This window comes from Dreissena polymorpha, chromosome 3, assembly GCF_020536995.1.
Source record: "Dreissena polymorpha isolate Duluth1 chromosome 3, UMN_Dpol_1.0, whole genome shotgun sequence".
NCBI lineage: Eukaryota > Metazoa > Mollusca > Bivalvia > Myida > Dreissenidae > Dreissena > Dreissena polymorpha.
This window is the reverse complement of record NC_068357.1, coordinates 9,055,611-9,077,412: the sequence shown is the minus strand read 5'-3', so window position 1 is coordinate 9,077,412 and position 21,802 is coordinate 9,055,611. Positions and strand designations below refer to the sequence as shown.

General features: G+C 36.5%; 1 protein-coding gene across 3 annotated transcripts in view; it reads right to left on the bottom strand.

Annotated features, from left to right (window-relative positions):
* LOC127872880 (uncharacterized) overlaps window positions 1-21,341 on the bottom strand; it is a 28,422-nt gene extending 7,081 nt beyond the window's left edge. The window contains exons 1-11 of one of the 3 annotated variants that reach the window (XM_052416343.1): window positions 21,129-21,341; window positions 14,774-16,118; window positions 10,044-10,136; window positions 8,543-8,734; window positions 7,650-7,748; window positions 7,084-7,194; window positions 5,997-6,175; window positions 4,078-4,220; window positions 2,303-2,348; window positions 1,073-1,256; window positions 95-230 (exon numbers count right to left, since the gene is read on the bottom strand). In XM_052416343.1, coding sequence (XP_052272303.1) covers window positions 95-230; window positions 1,073-1,256; window positions 2,303-2,348; window positions 4,078-4,220; window positions 5,997-6,175; window positions 7,084-7,194; window positions 7,650-7,748; window positions 8,543-8,734; window positions 10,044-10,136; window positions 14,774-16,097 — 2,507 coding nt within the window. In that variant the 5' untranslated portion in view covers window positions 16,098-16,118; window positions 21,129-21,341. Of the gene's footprint in view, window positions 1-94; window positions 231-1,072; window positions 1,257-2,302; window positions 2,349-4,077; window positions 4,221-5,996; window positions 6,176-7,083; window positions 7,195-7,649; window positions 7,749-8,542; window positions 8,735-10,043; window positions 10,137-14,773; window positions 16,119-19,217; window positions 19,315-19,342; window positions 19,499-21,128 lie in introns of those variants that run through there. The other 2 variants (XM_052416341.1, XM_052416344.1) reach the window with 2 other exon arrangements.
* Window positions 21,342-21,802: the final 461 nt, after the last annotated feature.

Sequence of the window (21,802 nt, the reverse complement as noted above, 5' to 3'; positions counted from 1 at the left end):
AAGGATCTTTGTTAGATTTAACAACTTTTACAGGTTTTAGTAAAAGATCCATAAGGTTAAACAATGATAACAGCAGAATCAACAAGCAGTTTACCTCAATTTGTCTGTGTCATTATCGGTGCAGAAGTTAAACCTGCGCATCTGTGGCTCCGGAGGTATCAAACTGAAGCTGTACTTCTTGCCCCCAGCGTCGCCACCGTCCACCTTGTAACCATGGAGATGGGCAACACCTTGGTAATGACAAAAAGTACTATTGAGCCTTGATCTAGGAAAAGGGGACTTAATTCAGGTTCTTCGTAAAGTGCAGTTTGCACAGGCTAATCAGGGACAACATTTTACGCCTCAATTCAATTTTCCATAAGAAGAGACTTCCTTTAGGTGAAATATTCCATAAGAGCAGAAAGTTTCTACCATGATTAGTCTTTGGGGCTTTAACCCTTTCTCACTCAGAAGTGAAAATGGCTACATGCAAACGGCATAAAACCAGAACAGCCTGCGAGTAATTCACCGTCTGATCAGGTTTCACATACCTGTTACCATGTTATAAAGGTTTTATAAAGAAGGAAAAATATTGCTGAATTTAAACTGAAGGTTGGCCTGGTGTAGTGCGTATGGTGTCTGCTTAGCAACTGGGAGGTCACAGGTCTGATCCCCTCTGTAGGATGGATCTTAAGATCACCCTAAAAGACACCATACCCAGGAAATGGACTTGAGACACCATACCCAGGAAATGGACTTGAGAGTTTTTCAATAAGAATTAGGCTTTTAATGCAATGAACCCTTTGCATGCTGGGTAATTTGTCTTCTGCTAAAATGTCGTCTGCTGAATTTATAAAATTAGCATTTTCTTTGATCTTTTTCAAAGAATACTATCAGAATAGCAAACAGTTTGGATCCAGATGAGACGCCACGTTCTGTGGCGTCTCATCTGGATCCAAACTGTTTGCAAAGGCCTTTAAAATTCAGCTCCAGCGCTTTAAGGGTTAAGATAAAATAAATAGGTTTAAACTGCAATCAAGATAAAATAATTAGATTTAAGTAAACTTAACTTATTCAGAAGATTTGTATTTACCATCAGCCTGTCTAGATTTACAATCTTTGTAGTAGTAAATGCAGGCGTCTTTAAGTACACAATATCGCTTTCTCCATCGACGTGTTGTACGAGTCATCTTTTGCAGATTTCCACAGCAATCCGCGTTCTTTATTGACAGGGCAGGTAGACCAACATTCTGTGCAGTGACATCTAACCATGGGTCCTAGAAGGTTCAATGGTGATTATAATAAAGCCTAGCTCTGGCAAAATGGGGCTTAATGCATGGGCATCCGCACTAAATAATCAGGAACGACACTTTCCACTTTTATTGTATTTTTCATTTATAGAAGTGTTTACTTAGCAAAAATCCAGTTTAAGGGGAAGTGTCGTTCCTGATTGGCCTGTGCAGACTGACTGCACAGGCTTATCTAGGACAACATATTACGCACTTGAATTTCCTTTTTTTTTCCAACATGTTGTTCAATTTGAGTATTTCAATCTCTGTAAACGTTAAAAAACCATCATTGCCAATCAAGGTCTGGTAAACTAGCAACTATTTCTGGCACACCCAAATTACGGATTTCCTGGGCATAGTATCAGAAACATACTTAAGTCAATATTCTGACTTAACCCTTTCCCACTTAGAAGCAAAGTAAAAATTGCTTTGTGCAAACAGCATAAAACCAGAACAGCCTGCGAGTAACTTGCAGTCTGTTCAGGTTTTATGCTGTTTGCTGCTCATCAGTAACTAAGGGTTGGAAATGAAAAGCCATTTTCACTTTGCTCCTTATGGAAGAAAGGGGTTAAACAACAAAACCAAATGCCCATCTTAGACACAAAACCAAACTGAACTGATTGGATCAGCTGTTGTGATGTTTCAAGAGCTATTATATACTTTGGTGAAGATTTAATTAGAACATATATTTGAGCAAATTTCATTATAATTGGGCACAAATGTAACTTCTTTTCACAAGCTTGTTAGTTAATTAAACCGAGTTGCTTAGTTTAAGATATAAGACACGTTAGGCAACTCAGACATTTTTTTCGTACAAATGCTTATGTGACTAATTGAAACACCCAAGTATCTTGTTTGCCCACACAGATTGACAGACGGACCTAATTCTCTTTGTCAAGTATACCCCCAACACTTCACTACGTGGGGTATAAGTAAACCTCTATTTTTCTGCTACAACAGTCATATAAACCAGAAACTTATATAATATAACACTGGACTCAATAAATCTCTCCAATAATTTCTGCAAGCCTTACCTGATTCACATCCTGTTTAGCCGCATTGTTCATTGCTTCAACCCAGCTAAAAATAGAAATACGGCTAAATGGGAATATTTAAGTTTTGAGCACCCCAATTGAACAGAGTAAAGTTTGTTACAAAAAAGCTTCATGAATTTAGTTAATTACTCATGTCAAAAATAACGAATGAAACAATTATAGCTGCCACATGTGGCAATTATTTTGATCACAGGCCGAACATCCCGTTTGGACAATAAGAACAGCTTAGACAATAAGAATAGCAGATAAGCTTAGACAATAGGAATAGCTTGAACAATAAGAATGGACAATCAGAAAGGTTTTGAAAATAGCAATACAATGGAAAACAAGAGATTGCCAAGCAATATGGTCCCCTACCTGGTGAAACTCCACCATTGTATTTTTTTATAATTTTTTTATTTGTTGCCATAGCAACCAGAATTCTTGAAAATAGGAACAAAATGAGATGTGCATAATCTACATATTTCAATCTATCAATGTTTCAAGTTTCATGAAAAAATATGAAGAACTTCTAAAGTTATCGCAGGATCCAGAAAAGTGTGACAGACTGACAGACGGAGCACAAACCATAAGTCCCCTCTGGTTTCAGCGGTAGGGAACAAAAAGAATAGCTTGGAAAAAACAAATAGCTTAGACAATAAGAATAGCATGAATAATAAGAATAGCTTGGACAATAAGAATAGCTTGAGCAATAAGTATACCCTGGACAATAAGAACAGCTTCGACAATAAGAATATCTTGGGCAATAAGAAAAGCAGGGGCATTAAGAAAAGCTTGGACAATAAGACTAGCTTACATAAAAAAATAGCTTGGAAAATAAGAAAAGCTTACACAATAAGAAACGCTTGGGCAATAAGAATAGCTTGGTAACTTAGAATAGCTCAGACAATTTGATAAGCTTGAACAATAAGACTAGCATAAATAATAAGAATAGCTTGGAAAATAAGAAACGCTTGGAAAATAAAAATAGCTTAGACAATAAGAATAGCTTGGACAATCAGAATATGCTTAGCTAAGGCAATAAGACTAGCATAAATAATAAGAATAGCTTGGAGAATAAGAATATCTCGAACAATAATAATAACTAGGACAAAAAGAACAGCTTTGACAATAAGAATAGCTGGGGTAATTAGAATAGCTTGGAAAAAACAAATAGCTTAGACGATAAGAATAGCATGAATAATAAGAATAGCTTGGACAATAAGAATAGCTTGAGCAATAAGTATACCCTGGACAATAAGAACAGCTTCGACAATAAGAATATCTTGGGCAATAAGAAAAGCAGGGGCATTAAGAAAAGCTTGAACAATAAGACTAGCTTACATAAAAAAAAGCTTAAAAAATAATAAAAGCTTACACAATAAGAAACGCTTGGGCAATAAGAATAGCTTGGTAACTTAGAATAGCTCAGACAATTTGATAAGCTTGAACAATAAGACTAGCATAAATAATAAGAATAGCTTGGAAAATAAGAAACGCTTGGAAAATAAAAATAGCTTAGACAATAAGAATAGCTTGGACAATCAGAATATGCTTAGCTAAGGCAATAAGACTAGCATAAATAATAAGAATAGCTTGGAGAATAAGAATATCTCGAACAATAATAATAACTAGGACAAAAAGAACAGCTTTGACAATAAGAATAGCTGGGGTAATTAGAATAGCTTGGACAATAAGAATAGCTCATACAAAAACAACAGCTTGAATAACAAGAATAGCTTTGACAATAAAAGTAGCTTATGATTGCTGTTTACCTTGTCATGTCAGCCCTACTGTCCGCCGAGAAACGCATGGTCCTGCTGTTGAACTTATCAGCCTTGAAGCCAAACTTATTCAGGTCCCCATACCTAGTAACCACATATCCATTCAGTGGAATCGCACCAAGGGGGTCTGTCTCCTAAGACAGATGAAAAAAACAACTTTAAACAATTACCTTATTTAACCTTTTACACTAAACCATGTTAAACGGGCACTAGGTTTTTGGACAAAAAATGTTTTAAGACAAGAAAACTAGCATATAGACCAAAAATGGTATTCAATTAGTAGAAATAGCAATGTACTGGGAAGTGATCCAGTCATCTATCAAACCTTATCTTATCCCAAAGTTGATATGATTTACATTCATCAATTTTTAATAATTGACCAAATATTTACATTTATCAATGTTGAATAATTTACCAAATATAATGTAACTTTTAAGTTAACGATTATGCATATCAAGGTTGATGGATACTTAGTTGTATGGCTTTTCTAGTAAATGTTGATTGACACATTATAATCAGAATTACATAGATACACAATTCTGCCGGGCATTTCATGTTTCTTGTAAAAAAAGTGCTCAGTATACATTATTATTTATTTGATATCTGTATTATTTGTTGAATATGTGAAATGACAACCAAACTACTGCAAGATTTATCGATCTTTGTTATTTCTAGTGTCTATGAATTGATATATGCACAGCAATTTATGGTGTATTATAACAGCATACACATAGACTATTATACAATGAATACGTACATAATAAACATCGCTTTTCACATTTTCCTATCTGAAATATTTGCCTTCAAAATAGTGGTATTAAATGGACATTTTCACAGACTTTAGCATGTTTTGAAGTTTGTCATTAAATGCTATACATTGATAATTGAACACATTGGATCTAAATAAATCTAAACAAGTGTTAAATTAAGAAAAACAAGAGATGTGTTTGTCAGAAACCCAATGCCCCCTACTGCGCCGATTTGAATAATTTTGTTTTTCTTTTTGATTATATCCTTTAAAAAATATCACTACCCTTGTGAAAATGATCTGTACCTGCCAAATGATAAATAGATATTATCTCCCTTTAAGCTTATTACTTCCCTTAGATTTGTTTTTTGACCTTTGACCATGAAGGATAACCTTGACCTTTCACCACTCAAAATGTGCAGCTCCATGAGATACACATGCATGCCAAATATCAAGTTGCTATTTTTAATATTGCAAAAGTTATGGCCAATGTTAAAAGTGTTCGGATGGACGCACAGACTGACAGACGGACTGACAGTTCAACTGCTATATGCCACCCTACTGGAGGCATAAAATGTAATCCACAATTGGGCTTGAAGACTGACCCTTGGAGTAAAAGTATAAAGCTGAAACCACTCGGCCATCTGTACTAATATGCTATGAGGCGGATTTCATAGCTTATATATAGGCAATTCTTGTCGAATCACAATATAAAACGCTAACAACCAAACTCTTAAATTATTCAATCATCAAAAGATCCATATAATGGATATTTTAGCGCGTGGTCAAACTCAAAACTCAAAAAGACATGTCTTAGCACAAAGTTAAGCAGTATGCTGAAAATGTATAAAAAACACAAAGTTGAGTAAAAATATTGGCTTAACCCTTTCCCACTCAGAAGCAAAGTGAAAATGGCTGCGTGCAAACAGCATAAAACCAGAACAGTCTGCGAGTAACTTGCAGTCTGTTCAGTTTTTATGCTGTTTGATGCTCATCAGTAATTAAGGGTTGGGAAATGAAGCCTTTCAAACTAGAATCTAGTAAGAAAGGTCTTAATAAAATTTAACTTTCTAAGGAACTAAAAATGCGAGAAAATAAGTATCTTAGTGGTAAAGGGTTAAGTTTGTAAGTATTACCAGGCGAGGTACCAAGACTCCCTTACCTGGTCATTTTTGTAGTAGTACAGGCAGCTGTCTTTACGCAGGATGAAGTAACGCTTTTTCCATGATTTGAAGAGGGACGTTGTCTGTTTGTGAAGGGAACCGCTTTTAACCGGTTCTTGGAGATCGATGATGTTTGTGAGATCTGCATTACCCACCTCGACAGTCAAGGTCCTAGAATCTGATAACATTTAATGGTATTTACAGTCCACTTTTTGTTTAATACTCATAAACAAAACAGTATTATCTCATCACTTTGGCACTTTGGCCGGGAACTTTTTGATAGGAAAAACAATCATGTTGTTTTGACAAAAATTCGGATACCTAATTGTTGTTTTTTGCAAACAAATACAAAATGACCATACAAATTGAGAATGAAGTGTTTGCAATATTATATTGGCTGAGGTTCAACGTTTAAAGCTGAGAAGTGAATGACATAAAGTTCAAAATTTATTTTCAATTTTATTTCTTTTTAAAGTGCCCTAAAATGGGAATTTTAGGAAGTCATTTGGAAAAAATGTATACTTTTTGAGAGTGGGAAATTTAACCTAAAAATCACACACTGCAATGATATCTGGGTTTGCCCATGTGAATTGATCCTGCTTATAAGGGGCAAATGCACTGAAGCCACACTGGGTTGCAAGTTAACAGGGATATAATAAACTGGATTTTTTTGGGGTGGTGGGTGAGGGGGACTCAAATAAAGAGGTTTGTGTACTTATCAGGTCCTTCCATGCCCGAGGCTGCATTATGTGGCGACCTGGGGTGTGTCTCATCACTCCTACCTAATCAACTTACTACTAGACTCACACAAGTTGAGACAAATGTTTGTATGAAAGCTTCAATTTCAAGCTATTTAGTTGTTACTGAAAGATTTTCAAGTTTGGTGTGGCCTTGCATTGTTGAAGGAAGCCAAATAAACCCAAGGAAACCCTACCTGTCATGTATGGTGACCACCAACCAAACTCACATGCTTCAGCGGAATGAACCCAGTCCAGCCTAAATTAGAAGCTAATGAACCAACAACTGCAGTAACCGGACAGCCCCAAATAAAGTGGGCCATAACAAGGCCTGCAAGTAGCCACTGACCTCTGTGCACAAGGTCCACTATGGCCTGATGGTTCAGCTCCAAGACATTCACTCCATTTATAGCAATGAGGACCTGCCCTTCCTTCAGACCAACTTTCTCTGCAGGGCTTCCTGAAAGAGATGTTTTAACAGACCATTCAAACAAAAATGCAAGTTTTTTTCAATGAAAGCTAAGTTTTTCCATGATACAATCCTAAATCTGCACATGCAAGTCCTCTACACAAAATATCACATTGAAATTTTTGTTTAAAATACTTGTCACACTCTCCAAGCAAAGATATTGTTACTGGTTACAGTAATGTTTCATGTGTATGTTTTGAACCCTACTGTGATTAAAACTCTGTTTATTACAATTCAATCCATGTGAAATCAATAAAAGAGCAATGTGTCATCCATGATTTGCTTGTGGGAACTGCACAGGCTAATTTGGAATGACACTTTACCCATATGTGTTAAGACCAGTTACCCAGCTTATATTTACTCAAGGTTGACCCTTACTGACCTTTGTCAAATTACTTAGATTAACCATTACTGACCTTAGTCCACTAAGTTTGACCCTTACTGACCTTTGTCCACTCCAGATATGATGGCAGGTTTGCAGTCCAACACATGGATACCAAACTCAGTCTGTGAGTCCCGCTCTATTTTTAGCACCTTCACATTGTCTGCAACAACAAAAACAACCTGCTCTGTTAACTCTTTTCCTCTAGAAAGCAAAGTGAAAATGGCTATATGCAACCAGCATCAAACCAGAACAACCTGCGATTAACTCACATTGTCTGCAACAAAATATCAACACGCTGTTAAACCTTTTCCACTCAAAAGCAAAGTGAAAACGGCCTTATGCAACCAGCATAAAAAAGAACAGCCTGCGAGTATTAACTCGGTTTTCTGCTGTTTGCAGATGATTGGTATATAATCTTAGGGTTGAAAATGAAGGCTTTAAAACTTGAATCTAGTATGAATTCTTAAATTTAATTTCATTTTCTAAGGAAATACAAATGCACCAAAATGTGTGTCCAAGTGTTAAAGGATTATTCCAATTTGTATACAGGGGTATCGATATCCTGTATTGCCTTAATGAATTTGTCCATTTTAAATAGTATTAGCAAATGTTGTCTGTATAGCAAATTTATGATATGATAATTATATAACCTATAAATAAACACAATTTTAACAGTACAGTACATGTCATTGTATTTCCCTTATTATAAGGCCAATCGCTTGTAAGATGAGGTCCCAACTTTTGCGTCAAATTGGTATTATATTGAATCCACCTGATTATAAGACTGGGTTAAAAATATACACATAGAATAGCTTTTTTTTCTGACTTAATCAGATTTACTTTCAAATAATGCTATCCAGGTATTCAAATGCACTATGTAAATTAGCAAAATCAAACTTCAGACTGCATGCATAAAGCCCCTTTTTCCAACACCCCTCATCAAATGCTTTATACCATAAGCTGTAGTTGTGTAGCGTTTGTACTCCTCTTGGCTGTCGGCTCTCTTCACAATTCGTTTGTTGATGGAGCTGTAATGATTACGAAACGCCATTTCCGAAGCTGTCGTTGATGTGGAAATGTTGCGCTTATGTGTGGGGGTGAGTGGACTCAGTGCAGCATCAAAACTGTCTTCTGGGAATACAGCATCTATAATAAAGTAGTTACAAATGTTTATTTCAGCCTGATTGCATAAAAAGCCTAATGCTTATTGAAATGCTCTTGAGTTCTGTTTTCTGAGTAGAACCAGTACTTGGTATCTTTAGGAGAGACCTTATGAACACTCTCACAGTGGAGATCCTATTCATGACCTCCCAGTTCATAGGCCATCACCATACCCATTATGCCTTGGCTTCCTAAATTATATTACAACAAGAGATTGCCAAGCAATATGGTCCCCTACCGGTGAAACTCCACCAGTGTCAGTATTTTTTAAATATATTTGTTGCCATAGCAACCAGAATTCTTGACGTAGGAACAAAATAAAATGACGTGCATAATCTTCATATTGCCATCTATCCATGTTTCAAGTTTCATTAAAAAACATGAAGAACTTTTAAAGCTATCCCAGGATCCAGAAAAGTGTGACGGACTGACAGACAGACTGACAGACAGACGGAGCGCAAACCATAAGTCCCCTCCGGTTTCACTGGTAGGGGACAATAATAATCAGGGCTTTCCATGGCTATAGCATTGTCACCAAATTAAATAATAATAAAAAAAGGCCATTCAATACTTTAATTGGCGAAAGGTAGTGGAAAAAACATTTTCACTACTTCCTTACAATCCAAGCGTTTTTAACTTCATGTCAACACAGTTTGTTTTATAATATTTAAAAGCACAGTCGACAAGTACAAAGTATGGCCTCCAATGTCATATCAGTACTAACCGTAGTCCAACAATGTAAAAGTTTGACCTCTTAATCAGGTACAAAATGGCTCATTATCATTAAAAATTGTGATACATTTTATTAAAAAGCAATTAAAGCGGAAAAAGTAAAATATTTTCCAGTGAGAGCCTTGATTATGGTGTTAATACCACTTTCACCAGGGCTTCCCCTGGCTCAAAAATTTATGTAGCCAAATTCGCCTTGCTTTGGCAAAATTCTTCTATTTTTGGCCATTATTAGGTTTTTTATGAATTAAAAGTTGTAGCCAAATAGAATTTTATTTAGCCAAATGGGTCAATTTGTAGCCATTGGCTAATTTGGCGAATGGCAGAATAAGCCCTGCTTCACAATAAACAATTCATAAAAAACACACACTCTCATCATGGTGAGGGTCAATGTCTTATAATACAAACATTTCCACTGTTGACTGCTCAAAGGTGGTACAATTTAACTTAAAAAAAATAATTCCAAAGAAAAAACATTCCCAGTCATTTAATTGAGGATTTTGTTTTGAAATTTCTCTCAACAAAATATGAAAATCGTCCAAAAAAAACACTAAAAAATTCATACCTGTGTCTGGCCCTTCATCTGTCAACATGCCATTGTGTTCCACCTCACCAACATAGAGCCATTTGGAGTTACGGAAACTCTCCCTGTATACTCCTGGGAGATTAAAAAAATAATGTAAATAAGCAGCGTCTGGTAAAACCAGGCTTAATGCATGTGCTTGACGTGTTGTCCTAGATTAGCCAATGCCTTCCACACCGGCAAATCAGGGATGACACTTTTAGCTTTTTTTTGTTTGTTTAAGGAAGTGTCTCTTTCGCAAAAGTCCAGTTTAGGCCGAAAAAGAAGTCCGTGATTAGCCAGTGCAGACTCACTAGCACAGACTTATCAGTGACAATGTTTATGGAAATGTAATAATCCTTGCATTCCAAGAGAAACCCTCAAATGTTTTTAAAATTGTATAAAAAAATAAACAAGGGCTGTTTGTTAAACATGCATGCCCCCCATATGGGCTGTCCGTTGTAGTGGCAGCCATTGTGTGAATACGATTTTTGTCACTGTGACCTTGACATTTGACCTAGTGACCTGAAAATCAATAGGGGTCATCTGCGGGTCACAATCAATGTACCTATGAAGTGTCATGATCCTAGGCAAAAGCGTTCTTGAGTTATCATCCGAAAAGCATTTTACTATTTCGGGTCACCGTGACCTTGACCTTTGACCTTGTGACCTCAAAATCAATAGGGGTAATCTGCAAGTCATGATCAATCTACCTATGAAGTTTCATGATCCTAGGCGTATGCGTTCTTGAGTTATCATCAGAAAATCATTTTACTATTTCGGGTCACCGTGACCTTGACCTTTGACCTAGTGACCTCAAAATCAATAGGGGTCATCTGCGAGTCATGATCAATCTACCCATGAAGTTTCATGATCCTAGGCGTATGCGTTCTTGAGTTATCATCCAGAAACCATTTTACTATTTTGGGTCACTGTGACCTTGACCTTTGACCTAGTGACCTCAAAATCAATAGGGGTCATCTGCAAGTCATGATCAATCTACCCATGAAGTTTCATGATCCTAGGTGTATGCGTTCTTGAGTTATCATTCAAAAACCATTTTACTATTTCTGCTCACCGTGACCTTGACCTTTGACCTAGTGACCTCAAAATCAATAGGGGTCATCTGCCAGTCAAGATCAATGTACCTATGAAGTTTCATGATCCTACATACCGACATGAGGAAAGCAATATACCCCCTCTTCTTCGAAGGGGGGCATAAAAATGTATCAAAAAGTGCAAGGTTTAGATTAAAACAACAAGGTTTTACTGTATAAGACATAGAAAATCAATGTAACCAACAACAAAATCCAGGCATTACAAAACACAATGAAACATTCACAGAAATAAGGATTTACAAGAATTATAAAGAAAACCAGCACAAAAAATTCTAATACATTTTGTATCATCAGCAGTGTTTTTTTTCTCCTATAGGGGAATGGTGGCGGGGCCCGTCCAAAGGGGAAAAACGCATCGTTTTTTAGGAAAAGGGGAAAATTAAAAATTTACTCTTTTATATGTAATGATATTTATTATATGAATACACATGTATGCATGAATGTAATATTCACAGCTGAATGTCTTTGTCCTATTTCTTAAATATATACCAATGATGTTTTCAACATTAGTTTCAGACAGTTCAGCCTTCATGCACAGTCTTAGTTTTCCTTGCCATTTTGAGTCTAATTGGGATTTTTTAAATTGATAAAATGGAAAATGTGAGCATTTTTTATCAATAAAATGGACCAAATTGGAATGTTTTTATCAACGAATATTGACACAATATACCTAGATACATCAGGCCTTTCCCTGGCCATTTTGGGAAAAAAATGCAATATATGTTTAATTAACTGATTTGGGAAAAACTAACTTAATATAACTCATTATAATAATTCAAAATCATATTAATTATAGTTATATGATTTATTAGTTGTTTATGAAATAAATTTGAGATATATCAGGGCTCAACATTAACCGAAAAACAACTTGCCCTACTGGGCCAGTACTTCCAAAATCTACTTGCACTGAACGTAAAGCAACTTGCCCAAACATGAAATATCACATCAACTGTAAACCTCATATTGTTTGATAAACCAAAATGATACACCACAAAACCTTTTTTATTTTTTAACATTTAACAAAATGATTACAGCAATTAAAGTCTAAATTAAATGCTCTTTGTTCTTTTTTGCATTTTTCCGGGCGGACAACTTGATTATAAAATAACTTGCCCAGACCCAACTTTTACTTGCCAGGGGCAATAGGACAACCATAAATGTTGAGCCCTGTATATTTATCATAAGACAGCTATTTAAAAAAAAATATTTTTTTTTTTTTTTTTTTAACTTTTGGAGAGGATTTTTTCTACAAAATGGGGGAAAAAATATATACTCTTTTTTGAGGGGAATGGGGCCGAATATCGGCCCCGAAATTGCCGCAAAAAAACACTGATCAGTTACAAGTTTTAACAAGGGGGCCTGAAAGGCCCAAAGTGGCTCACCTGAGATAACAAGATATTATTGGGACAAATCTTCTGATCAAGTTTCATGAAGATCGGAAAATAAATGTGGCATCTAGAGTGTTAACAAGGTTTTACTATAGCCATATAAGGAAAAATGTCCTGCCCCCTGGCAGCCATGTTTTTCAACCAACCGGCATCATTTTTGATCTCGTCCAAGATATTATTGGGATGAATCTTCTGACGAAGTTTCATGAAGATTGGAAAGTAAATGTGGCCTCTAGAGTGTTAACAAGATTTTACTATAGCCATATAAGGAAAAATGCCCCGCCCCTTGGAAGCCACGTTTTTCAAGCAAACATTATCATTTTCGAACTCATCCAAGATATCCTTGAGACCAATCTTCTGACCAAATTTCATGATGATTGGACAATGAATGTGGCCTCTAGAGTGTTAACAAGGTTTTACGATAACCATATAAGGAAAAATGCCCCGCCCCTGGTGGCCATGTTTTTCAAGCAACTAAAACCATTTTCAAACTCATCTGAGATATCATTGGGACAAATCTTTTGACCCAATTTCATAATGAACGGAAAATAAATGGGACCTCTAGAGTGTTAACAAGGTTTTACTACAGCCATATAAGGGAAAATGCCCCGCCCCCGTGGTGGCCATGTTTTTCAACCAACCGGTATCATTTTTGAACTCACTCATCCAAGATATTATTGAGATGAATCTTCTAACTGAGTTTCATGAAGATCAAACTATAAATGTGGCCTCTAGAGTGTAAACAAGATTTTACTATAGCCATATATAGCCATATAAGGAAAAATGCCCCGCCCCTTGTCAGCCATATTTTTCAAGCAAACGTAATCATTTTCGAACTCATCCAAGATATCAATAAGACAAATCTTCTGACCAAAGTTCATGAAGATTGGACAATAAATGTGGCCTCTAGAGTGTTAACAAGGTTTTACAAAAGCCATATATAGCCATTTAAGGAAAAATGCCCCGCCCTCTGATGGCCATGTTTTTAAAGAAACCAAAACAATTTTCGAACTCATCCAAGATATCATTGGGACAAATTTTCTGACCAAGTTTCATAAATATCGGAAAATAAATGTGACCTCTAGAGTGCTAACAAGGTTTTACTATAGCCATATAAGGAAAAATGCCCCGCCCCCTGGCAGCCAGGTTTTTCAACCAACCGGCATCATTTTCGAACTTGTCCAAGATATTAATGGGATGAATCTTCTGACCAAGTTTCATGAAGATTGGACAATAAATGTGACCTCTAGAGTGTTGACAAGATTTTACTATAGCCATATATAGCCATATAAGGAAAAATGCCCCAGCCCTTGGCAGCCATGTTTTTCAAGCAAAGGTTACTTTTTTTGAACTCATCCAAGATATCATTAGGACAAATCTTCTGAGCAAGTTTCATGAAGATCGGAAAATAAATGTGGCCTCTAGAGTGTTAACAAGATTTTACTATAGCCATATAAGGAAAAATAACCCGCCCCCTGGCGGCCATGTTTTTCAATCAACCGGCATCATTTTTGAACTCGTCCAAGATATTATTGATATGAATCTTTTGACCAAGTTTCGTGAAGATCAGACAACAAATGTGGCCTCTAGAGTGTTATTAACAAGATTTTACTATAGCCATACATGTATATAGCCATATAAGGAAAATTGCCCTGCCCCCTGGCGGCCATGTTTTTCAACCAACCAGTATCATTTTCAACCTTGTCCAAGATATTATTGGGATGAATCTTCTGACCAAGTTTCATGAAGATCGGAAAATAAATGTGGCCTCTATAGTGTTCACAAGGTTTTACTATAGCCATATAAGGAAAAATGCCCCGCCCCCTGGCGGCCATGTTTTTCCACCAACCGGCATCATTTTCGAACTCGTCTAAGATATTATTGGGATGAATCTTCTGACCAAGTTTCATGAAGATCGGACAATAAATGTGGCCTCTAGAGTGTTAACAAGGTTTTACTATAGCCATATAAGGAAAATGCCCCGCCCCTTGAAAGCCATGTTTTTCAAGCAAACGTAACCATTTTCATTGCGACCAATCTTCTGACCAAATTTCATGAAGATTGAACAATAAATGTGGCCTCTAGAGTGTTAACAAGGCAAATGTTGACGACGCACAATTGACGACGGACAAAAGACGATCACAAAAGCTCACAATGAGCAAGTTGTGCACAGGTGAGCTAAAAATGTTTAAGCCAGACAAAACAATAATATTATCAGGATAAATACCTTTATCTTCATCAGATGACCCGTCATCATCATCATCAACTGATTTTGTCTTCTTTTTTCCAGGTCTCCTCCTTTCCTGTAGCTTACCCACTTTATCTTTTGATTCCTGTTTATAATCACCGCCATCATCATTATCATTGCTTTCTTTTAGACCGCCATTTTCACAGAAGTCTTCTACTATCACTTCCACTGAGGGCCTTTCAGCAATTCTAACAGCAGAGGGATCACTAGACTGACATGCGTCTGTTTTTTCTCCAAATGGTTGCAAACCATTAAAATCAATGCTGTCAGTAAACAGCGAATCTGTGTTTGCATCTCCCTCCTCAATGGCTAAAAATTGAAATGCCTCACTAACAACATGTTGATTGACTTTCCATGTTGGTTGCCTGGAAATGCGGTCATGTGGCGATAAAGATTTTCTGAGTTCAACAACCTCCTCTTCCACTGTTACAGCTGCTATATCTTCCTTTAAATGTGCATCACAGTCTTCTGTCTTGTATTGCAGACTTCTACCAATCTGTTCAAATTCTGTTGCCATGCTCATGTTTGCTTCAGCTTTCACAACAATGCAAGCTTCCTTCTCAAGCACATCATCATCACCATCTGCATTTTTGGGTTCCTCCACACAGGAAGTTGTGATCGCACTTTCATTTTGGTACTTCTCCAGCTCTACACTTGCATCATTGTTTTTACCTATGCTTGGCTTCAAGCTATCATTAGAATTTTTTTCAACTCCATTAGCATTTTTTTCAACTCCATCCACATCACCAGTGCTTTCATTATCAACATGTTCGTCTTCAGCCACTTCATACACTGGGTTTATCTTATAAGGAAGGTCATCACGTGGCGCATTCCTTTGTTTTGATGTTCCAGTTTTCATTTCTTTAGGCTTAATTTTATTTTGGGATGTCCCAGTTGTCAAATCATCTTCCTCAATAACTGACTTACTTTTAAGACTGACCCCAGATACTTTTATCAGTACACTGCCATCTTTAACATCAAATGCCATCTCGTCTTTACTCTTTTTCCAATCTTCTAATGCTTCTGATTTATTATCATCCACCTTTCTTTCCAATCCATTTCCTGTAGGATTATCCAACTTTCTTTCCAATCCATTACTGGTAGTTCTCCTAACGTCCTCTTCGTGATCTACATATGTTTCTATCCTGTATTCAGAATTTTCGTCACAATCCTCTATGAGTTTTGGCTTGTTGTCTATATCCGCTAAATCAGTCTCATAGCTGTTCAGAAAGCTGAAGGCCTGACTGACAAACTTGGACGGGGTCCGCTGAGGGATGTGCTGGTTCAATGGTTCCCCATTCATAGTGACATACTGTTGTGATAACTATGGAAACAAAAGGAAATATTAAATCATATGAGTTGTTATAACAAATTACGTAGCTAAAATTGCAAACAGAAAAGACTTATTGTCTACAGAATGCTTTTCCTCAGGGTCTTTAAGCACAGTGGCACCCCTGCGCTTGAATTTCAAAATCAGGGCACCTCTGGCCTTAAATTTTCAAATCAGGAAGTCCCTTGCCAATTATCTGCGTGTGGTTTTGTTTAAGCTCTGGAGTAAAGAAGAAATTACTGCAGGACACATTAAATAAAAAAATCCAAGTCATTGCCAACTTTGGGTCTATGCCCCTGTGCCTTAAAGGGGCCTTTTCACAGATTGTGGCATGTTTTGAAGTTTGTCATAAAATGCTTTATATTGATAAATGTAAACATTAGATATAAAAAGCTCCAGTAAAAATTCAAGAAAAAAAAAAGAAAAAAAAAAGGTAACCCTCAGCAGGGCTCGAACCACTGACCCCTGGAGTCCTGGAGTACAAGTAGTACCCACTTAGACCACTCGGCCATTCTTCCGGCTACAATGCCTTATGTATTTTATACTTTATATAAGCAATCCTCGTTGTTTCACAGAATATAACGACAACAACAGAACTCTCCAAATTATTAATTTGTTTCACTTGCAACGTTTTATCATTTTCTGGTTTTTAAATGTGTGTGTATGTTTTTCTTTGTATGTATTTCTTTTGACCTTGCGGTCAAGGATAACCCGTGAAAGTGCAAGCACTTATTTCCAATGGGGTCCTTTGGTTTTTGCTGAAGAGACAGCAAGCAGAAGAGACAGTAATGAGATACAAGGAATCCGGGTGCAATACCCTAGCTCTTTGGGAATAGATCCCTTTGTTCTTTTACGTGCTCAGTGTATAGCACCGATACACGCGAGAATAATCTGGGTTTCATACCAGTACATCTCTAGTCTGAAATTTGCAGTGCCCCGGCCAGGAATTGAACCAGGGACCTCTGGAATGGTAGACCAGTGTGTTACCACTAGACCACCGCACAACCCGTGCGGGTTAAATCGTCACAAGATGCATATAATGGTTATTTTAGAGCATGGTAAATGTTCAGTATTACTGTTTCCTCATAAATATCATAACTAAAACGACAATTTGCGAATCTGAAACAACTTTTTTCAATTTACCCAAACATGAAAAGGACCCTTTAAAAATATCTTGCAGAAATGCCTGCAGACATATAATAAAATGATTAACTGAAGGCAAAAAACAAGCAAGTTAGAGTTCCCGGTAACCAGATTTCCAGCAAGCTCACATTTTTGGTAAAAGAACCCAAAGTGCAGTGCATAACGTCAAGCACACTTGATATAAATTGGGTTAACTACATAAAGTATGTATGCAATATTATATAAATATTATATATATTATTTATTATGTATGCAGAATTTACATTTTTCAGATTATGTTTTTATGTTGTTGCAGGTGCAAACTTGTCATGTTGATTGATAATGTATTAAAAAGTGATATAAAATATCAACAATTAATACTTATTTTACTGACATTACTAAGCATGTAACAAATATATATACACAAATATATTGTACATAGACCTTTCGCACAAAATTGGTACTAAAACATTGCATAAGTGTGACATTTAACTTCAATTGTATGTCATTACAATTAATTTTTAAACAAGAGCACCGCATAGCGGGTGCCAATGCTCATCTGTAGGTGCAGTTTTGAATAAATTAAAGCTTGTCAGAATATTTTTTTTTTTAGAGGTCACAAAGACCTTGACCTTCAGGGCCCTCAATCCATTTTAGGGGAAGAGGGTCGCTACCCATAGCAGGGGGAATTTTCGCGGCGTTTCCCTTTTTGGGGGATTTTTAACTTACTCTCTAATGATAACATTTGTACATGTTTGCACTATATTCATTGCTTATTTCATAATTTAGTATGTTTGACAAGATTAAATTAAAATAGAATTGAGATATAGTAATCATGAGACACCTATCTAAAAAAAAAATAATTTTTTTTTTTTTTTTTTTAGGGGGAATTTTTCCCCAAAAAAGGGGAAAAAAGTATACTTTTCAAAGGGGGGGGAATGCGGCCGAATTTCGGCCGTGGATTTGACAGATTGAGGGCCCTGACCTTTGACCTAGTGACCCAAAAATGGGTGTGGTGTGTAGAACGCATCAAGGTGCAGCTACATATGAAGTATCAAAGTTGTAGGTGGAAGCACTTTGATTTTAGAACCAATGTAAAGGTTTTAGCACAACGCCAGACGGGGGACGACGAGCTGGATAGATGAAAATACCTCGGGTTTTCTCCGAAAACAGCCAAGCTAAAATTGTTACCAAAATGTTATTTTTTAAAACAAAAACTAAATTTCAGGTGTTAAAAAAAACAAACAAACAACTACATTATGTTATAGAATTTTCTGAATGAAGATGATAAAAAGGTTTTATCAGAAATATAATAATAAATACATACCAAAATATGAAGGCTGCTGAATTTATATATTTACTATGGATGAAACTAAAGAAAATAATGATATGTATGGAAACTGTTTTAACTCTTTGAATATAAAGTTCATATTCAAAATGGGGGCTTTCAGTTATCCTACTGTGCTTTTGGTTGTGTTATAACTGGATATTAGGCAAGTGTTTATACTATTTTTTTGCTAACATTAAGAATTAAAATAAATAAAAATGGAAAATATCATTGTCTTTGCAATTTAACTAACTTAAGTGTGGATTTTTGAGATCAAACACCCCTTTGTTCATAATGCTAATTCACTTATCCCAAATTGCCATAAATATAAAGAAAAATGCAACTACTGAACTGTAGGGAAGTGTAGTCCAACTTGTTGACACTCAAATATTAAGCTACTTTTTATATTGGTTATATTTGGAGCAAAGAATTCAAAAGATTGCAAAGAATTTTGCCCATTTAAAAAGTATCTCTAAATTCTTTGCGCGTCTTATAAATAAGACTATAGGGAAGTGCAGCTTTTTCAATGTGCATCACAGTGAGTGTCACCTGGAATCTAATTATTAGTAAGGAAACATAACATTAAACTTAACAAAAATCATTGACACATATAATAATACGAAGCTTATTGTCAATATGCATACATAGTTGCTAATAAGTAAGAATATCCGAAATATGCCAAATATCCGAATACAGCACGACAAATTGACAGGTACTCAATTTTAAATAAACAGGGGTTAAACTACTTTCTTTATCACTACAATTGTACCTGAATGTTACATATACTTAAGATTCTTCCAAATGAACGTTTTTGTTTTGATTGTCTTCACGTCTATTTTGATTGTCTACCACGAACAAGACGATTTTTACTTCCTGGTCGAAACATATTTACTTCCCTTGAAATACAAATTGGCTATACTCCAGTATATTTCTATAATGTAAAATCCCACCACCGACTGGCCCCGAGTAAAAATGTAAACGAATATCTGCCGTCAATGCACGTGATGACGACCGATTTAATCAGTATGTCGCCTTTCGTAGTCGCGTCACAAGAAAAACGTATACCTGACAAAACGTGTAACTTCACAAACAAATTTTGCTGCATGTTAACCTTTTTCAATGTAGTATTACATTGAAGTTTGCAGATATATTTCTGCTAGATGTGTATTCATGTGAGATGCTCCAGTTAAACGCTGTTATATGTTGTGTGCAGTTTGTGTATGCCACCATCTCTAATTCAAAAACCGACATAGACTAAAATAACAGTGCAATATTCAAAATGCAATTAGGCGTTAATTGTCACTTACAAGTGTTATTACCTTTGCTGTCGATAAGCAGTTCAAAAATCAAATACAAAGTATGGAGTAACGTTAGGTAGACCTTAAGTAGAATTGCAGAGTGGATCCGTTGCATAATAGGAACATAATGGAGCAAGAATTAAGGTTCGAACCCCCCTCGATCAAACATCGACCCCTTCTTTGACTCGGATTTTGCATACGATGGTAAACCAAGTGCTCTATACAACGTGCCTCACGCCGGGCACTTACAACCTTACATCCCGCCATATTCTACTTAACTAACACGTCTTGAGGCGATCGTCACACGGGACTCAATCCGGGTGCACCTGATACATTGCGTACTTCACACACAGTTCTTACCGGTAAGTTAAAATGCTTCCACAGCGCACAGTATTATACGTGCACCATGTTTCCTGCAGATGCTGCAGATCACGGTCGTTTTGACATGTTATACAAAGTTCGTTGCACATCACACATGAAATTTGGAAAACAATATGTTTGCTTTCCAACCTTTCAGAATTAACAAGGCGTTTCTCAGTAAGGGTAGATTGCCGTTAAGTCGAGCAAGTTAAATTATTGCTGAGATTCTCTAATTACACGGTCATTAATACTTCAAAGTTAAGATGTTGCAGGCTTCACGAACTTGGTTGTTTTTTAATTTAATTAAATGCATACCATTATGGGCTCACTGCCGGCCCAATGTTCCTGTTATTTTATATAATATCACAAGTATGTCTGTGTTGCATCTTTATTGAAGAATTTCATGTTTTAGACAGTTAAAGTTGATCTGCAATCTTCTTCGCGGCTTATAAACTTGTTAACAATTTTGCGATAATGTTCAATAGTTTTTTATGACACGTCTTTCAAACAACTGGACTGTGTTCTAAGTGCGACTTCACAGAGGCGTATGTACGCTGCTAGACATGTAACCAACAGATACCACAACGCCAGCAGCGTATCCTCCATGATCGAGCACTTGGGGTGGGAGACGCTTGAATCACGACGGACCAAAGCGCAACTCACCATGCTATACAAAATCATCAATGACCTGGTGGATATCCCAGCCAACCAATACCTTATACAAGCCCCAAGTCGCCCTAAGGATCATAGCAAAAAGTACCAACAGCCGTCTACATCCCCATCCTACCACACGAATTCATTCTTCCCACGCACTTTTTCCGTTTGGAACCACCTCCCTGCGACAGTCGCAGAGGCCCCTGACATGGTATCCTTCAAGCAGGGGCTTTGCTCACTCACCTTCTAATCACTGTTAGGTGCCCAACTCCAAGTAACCGCTAGTGATTCCCATTGCTATGCCTGCCGCGGCTACCTTAACCGGAGAGGTCTGAATTGAAGAGGTGAAAACGAAGCTGGCTTAACTTTTATCGTTCTCTATACTTTTAACTATCAAATCTCTTCTATCTATCCTATCACTTCATATCTTTCTCTTGACCTAGCACCACCAGTCGCGTAATTATCAAGTGTGATTGCGCCGACGTATCATGTAGATGAAGATGTAAACGCTGTTCTTGTTTTCAATTGTTTAAAGGGGCCTTTTCAAAGATTTTGGCATGTTTTTAAGTTTGTCATTAAATGCTTAATATTGAAAATGTAAACATTGAACATAAAAAGCTCCAGTAAAAATCAAGAATAAAATTACAAAAAGAAAAAAAAAGTAACCCTCAGCAGGATTCGAACCACTGACCCCTGGAGTCCTGGAGTAAAAAAGTTTACGACTTAGACCACTCGACCATCCTTCCGGATACAATATCCGATATATTTTAAACTTCATACAAGCAATCCTCGTAGTGTCCCAAAATATAACGACAACAACAGAACTCTCCAAATTATTAATTCGTTTCGCGTTGCAACGCTTTATAATTTTCTGGTTTTTAAATCGTCAAAAGATGCATATAATGGCTATTTAGAGC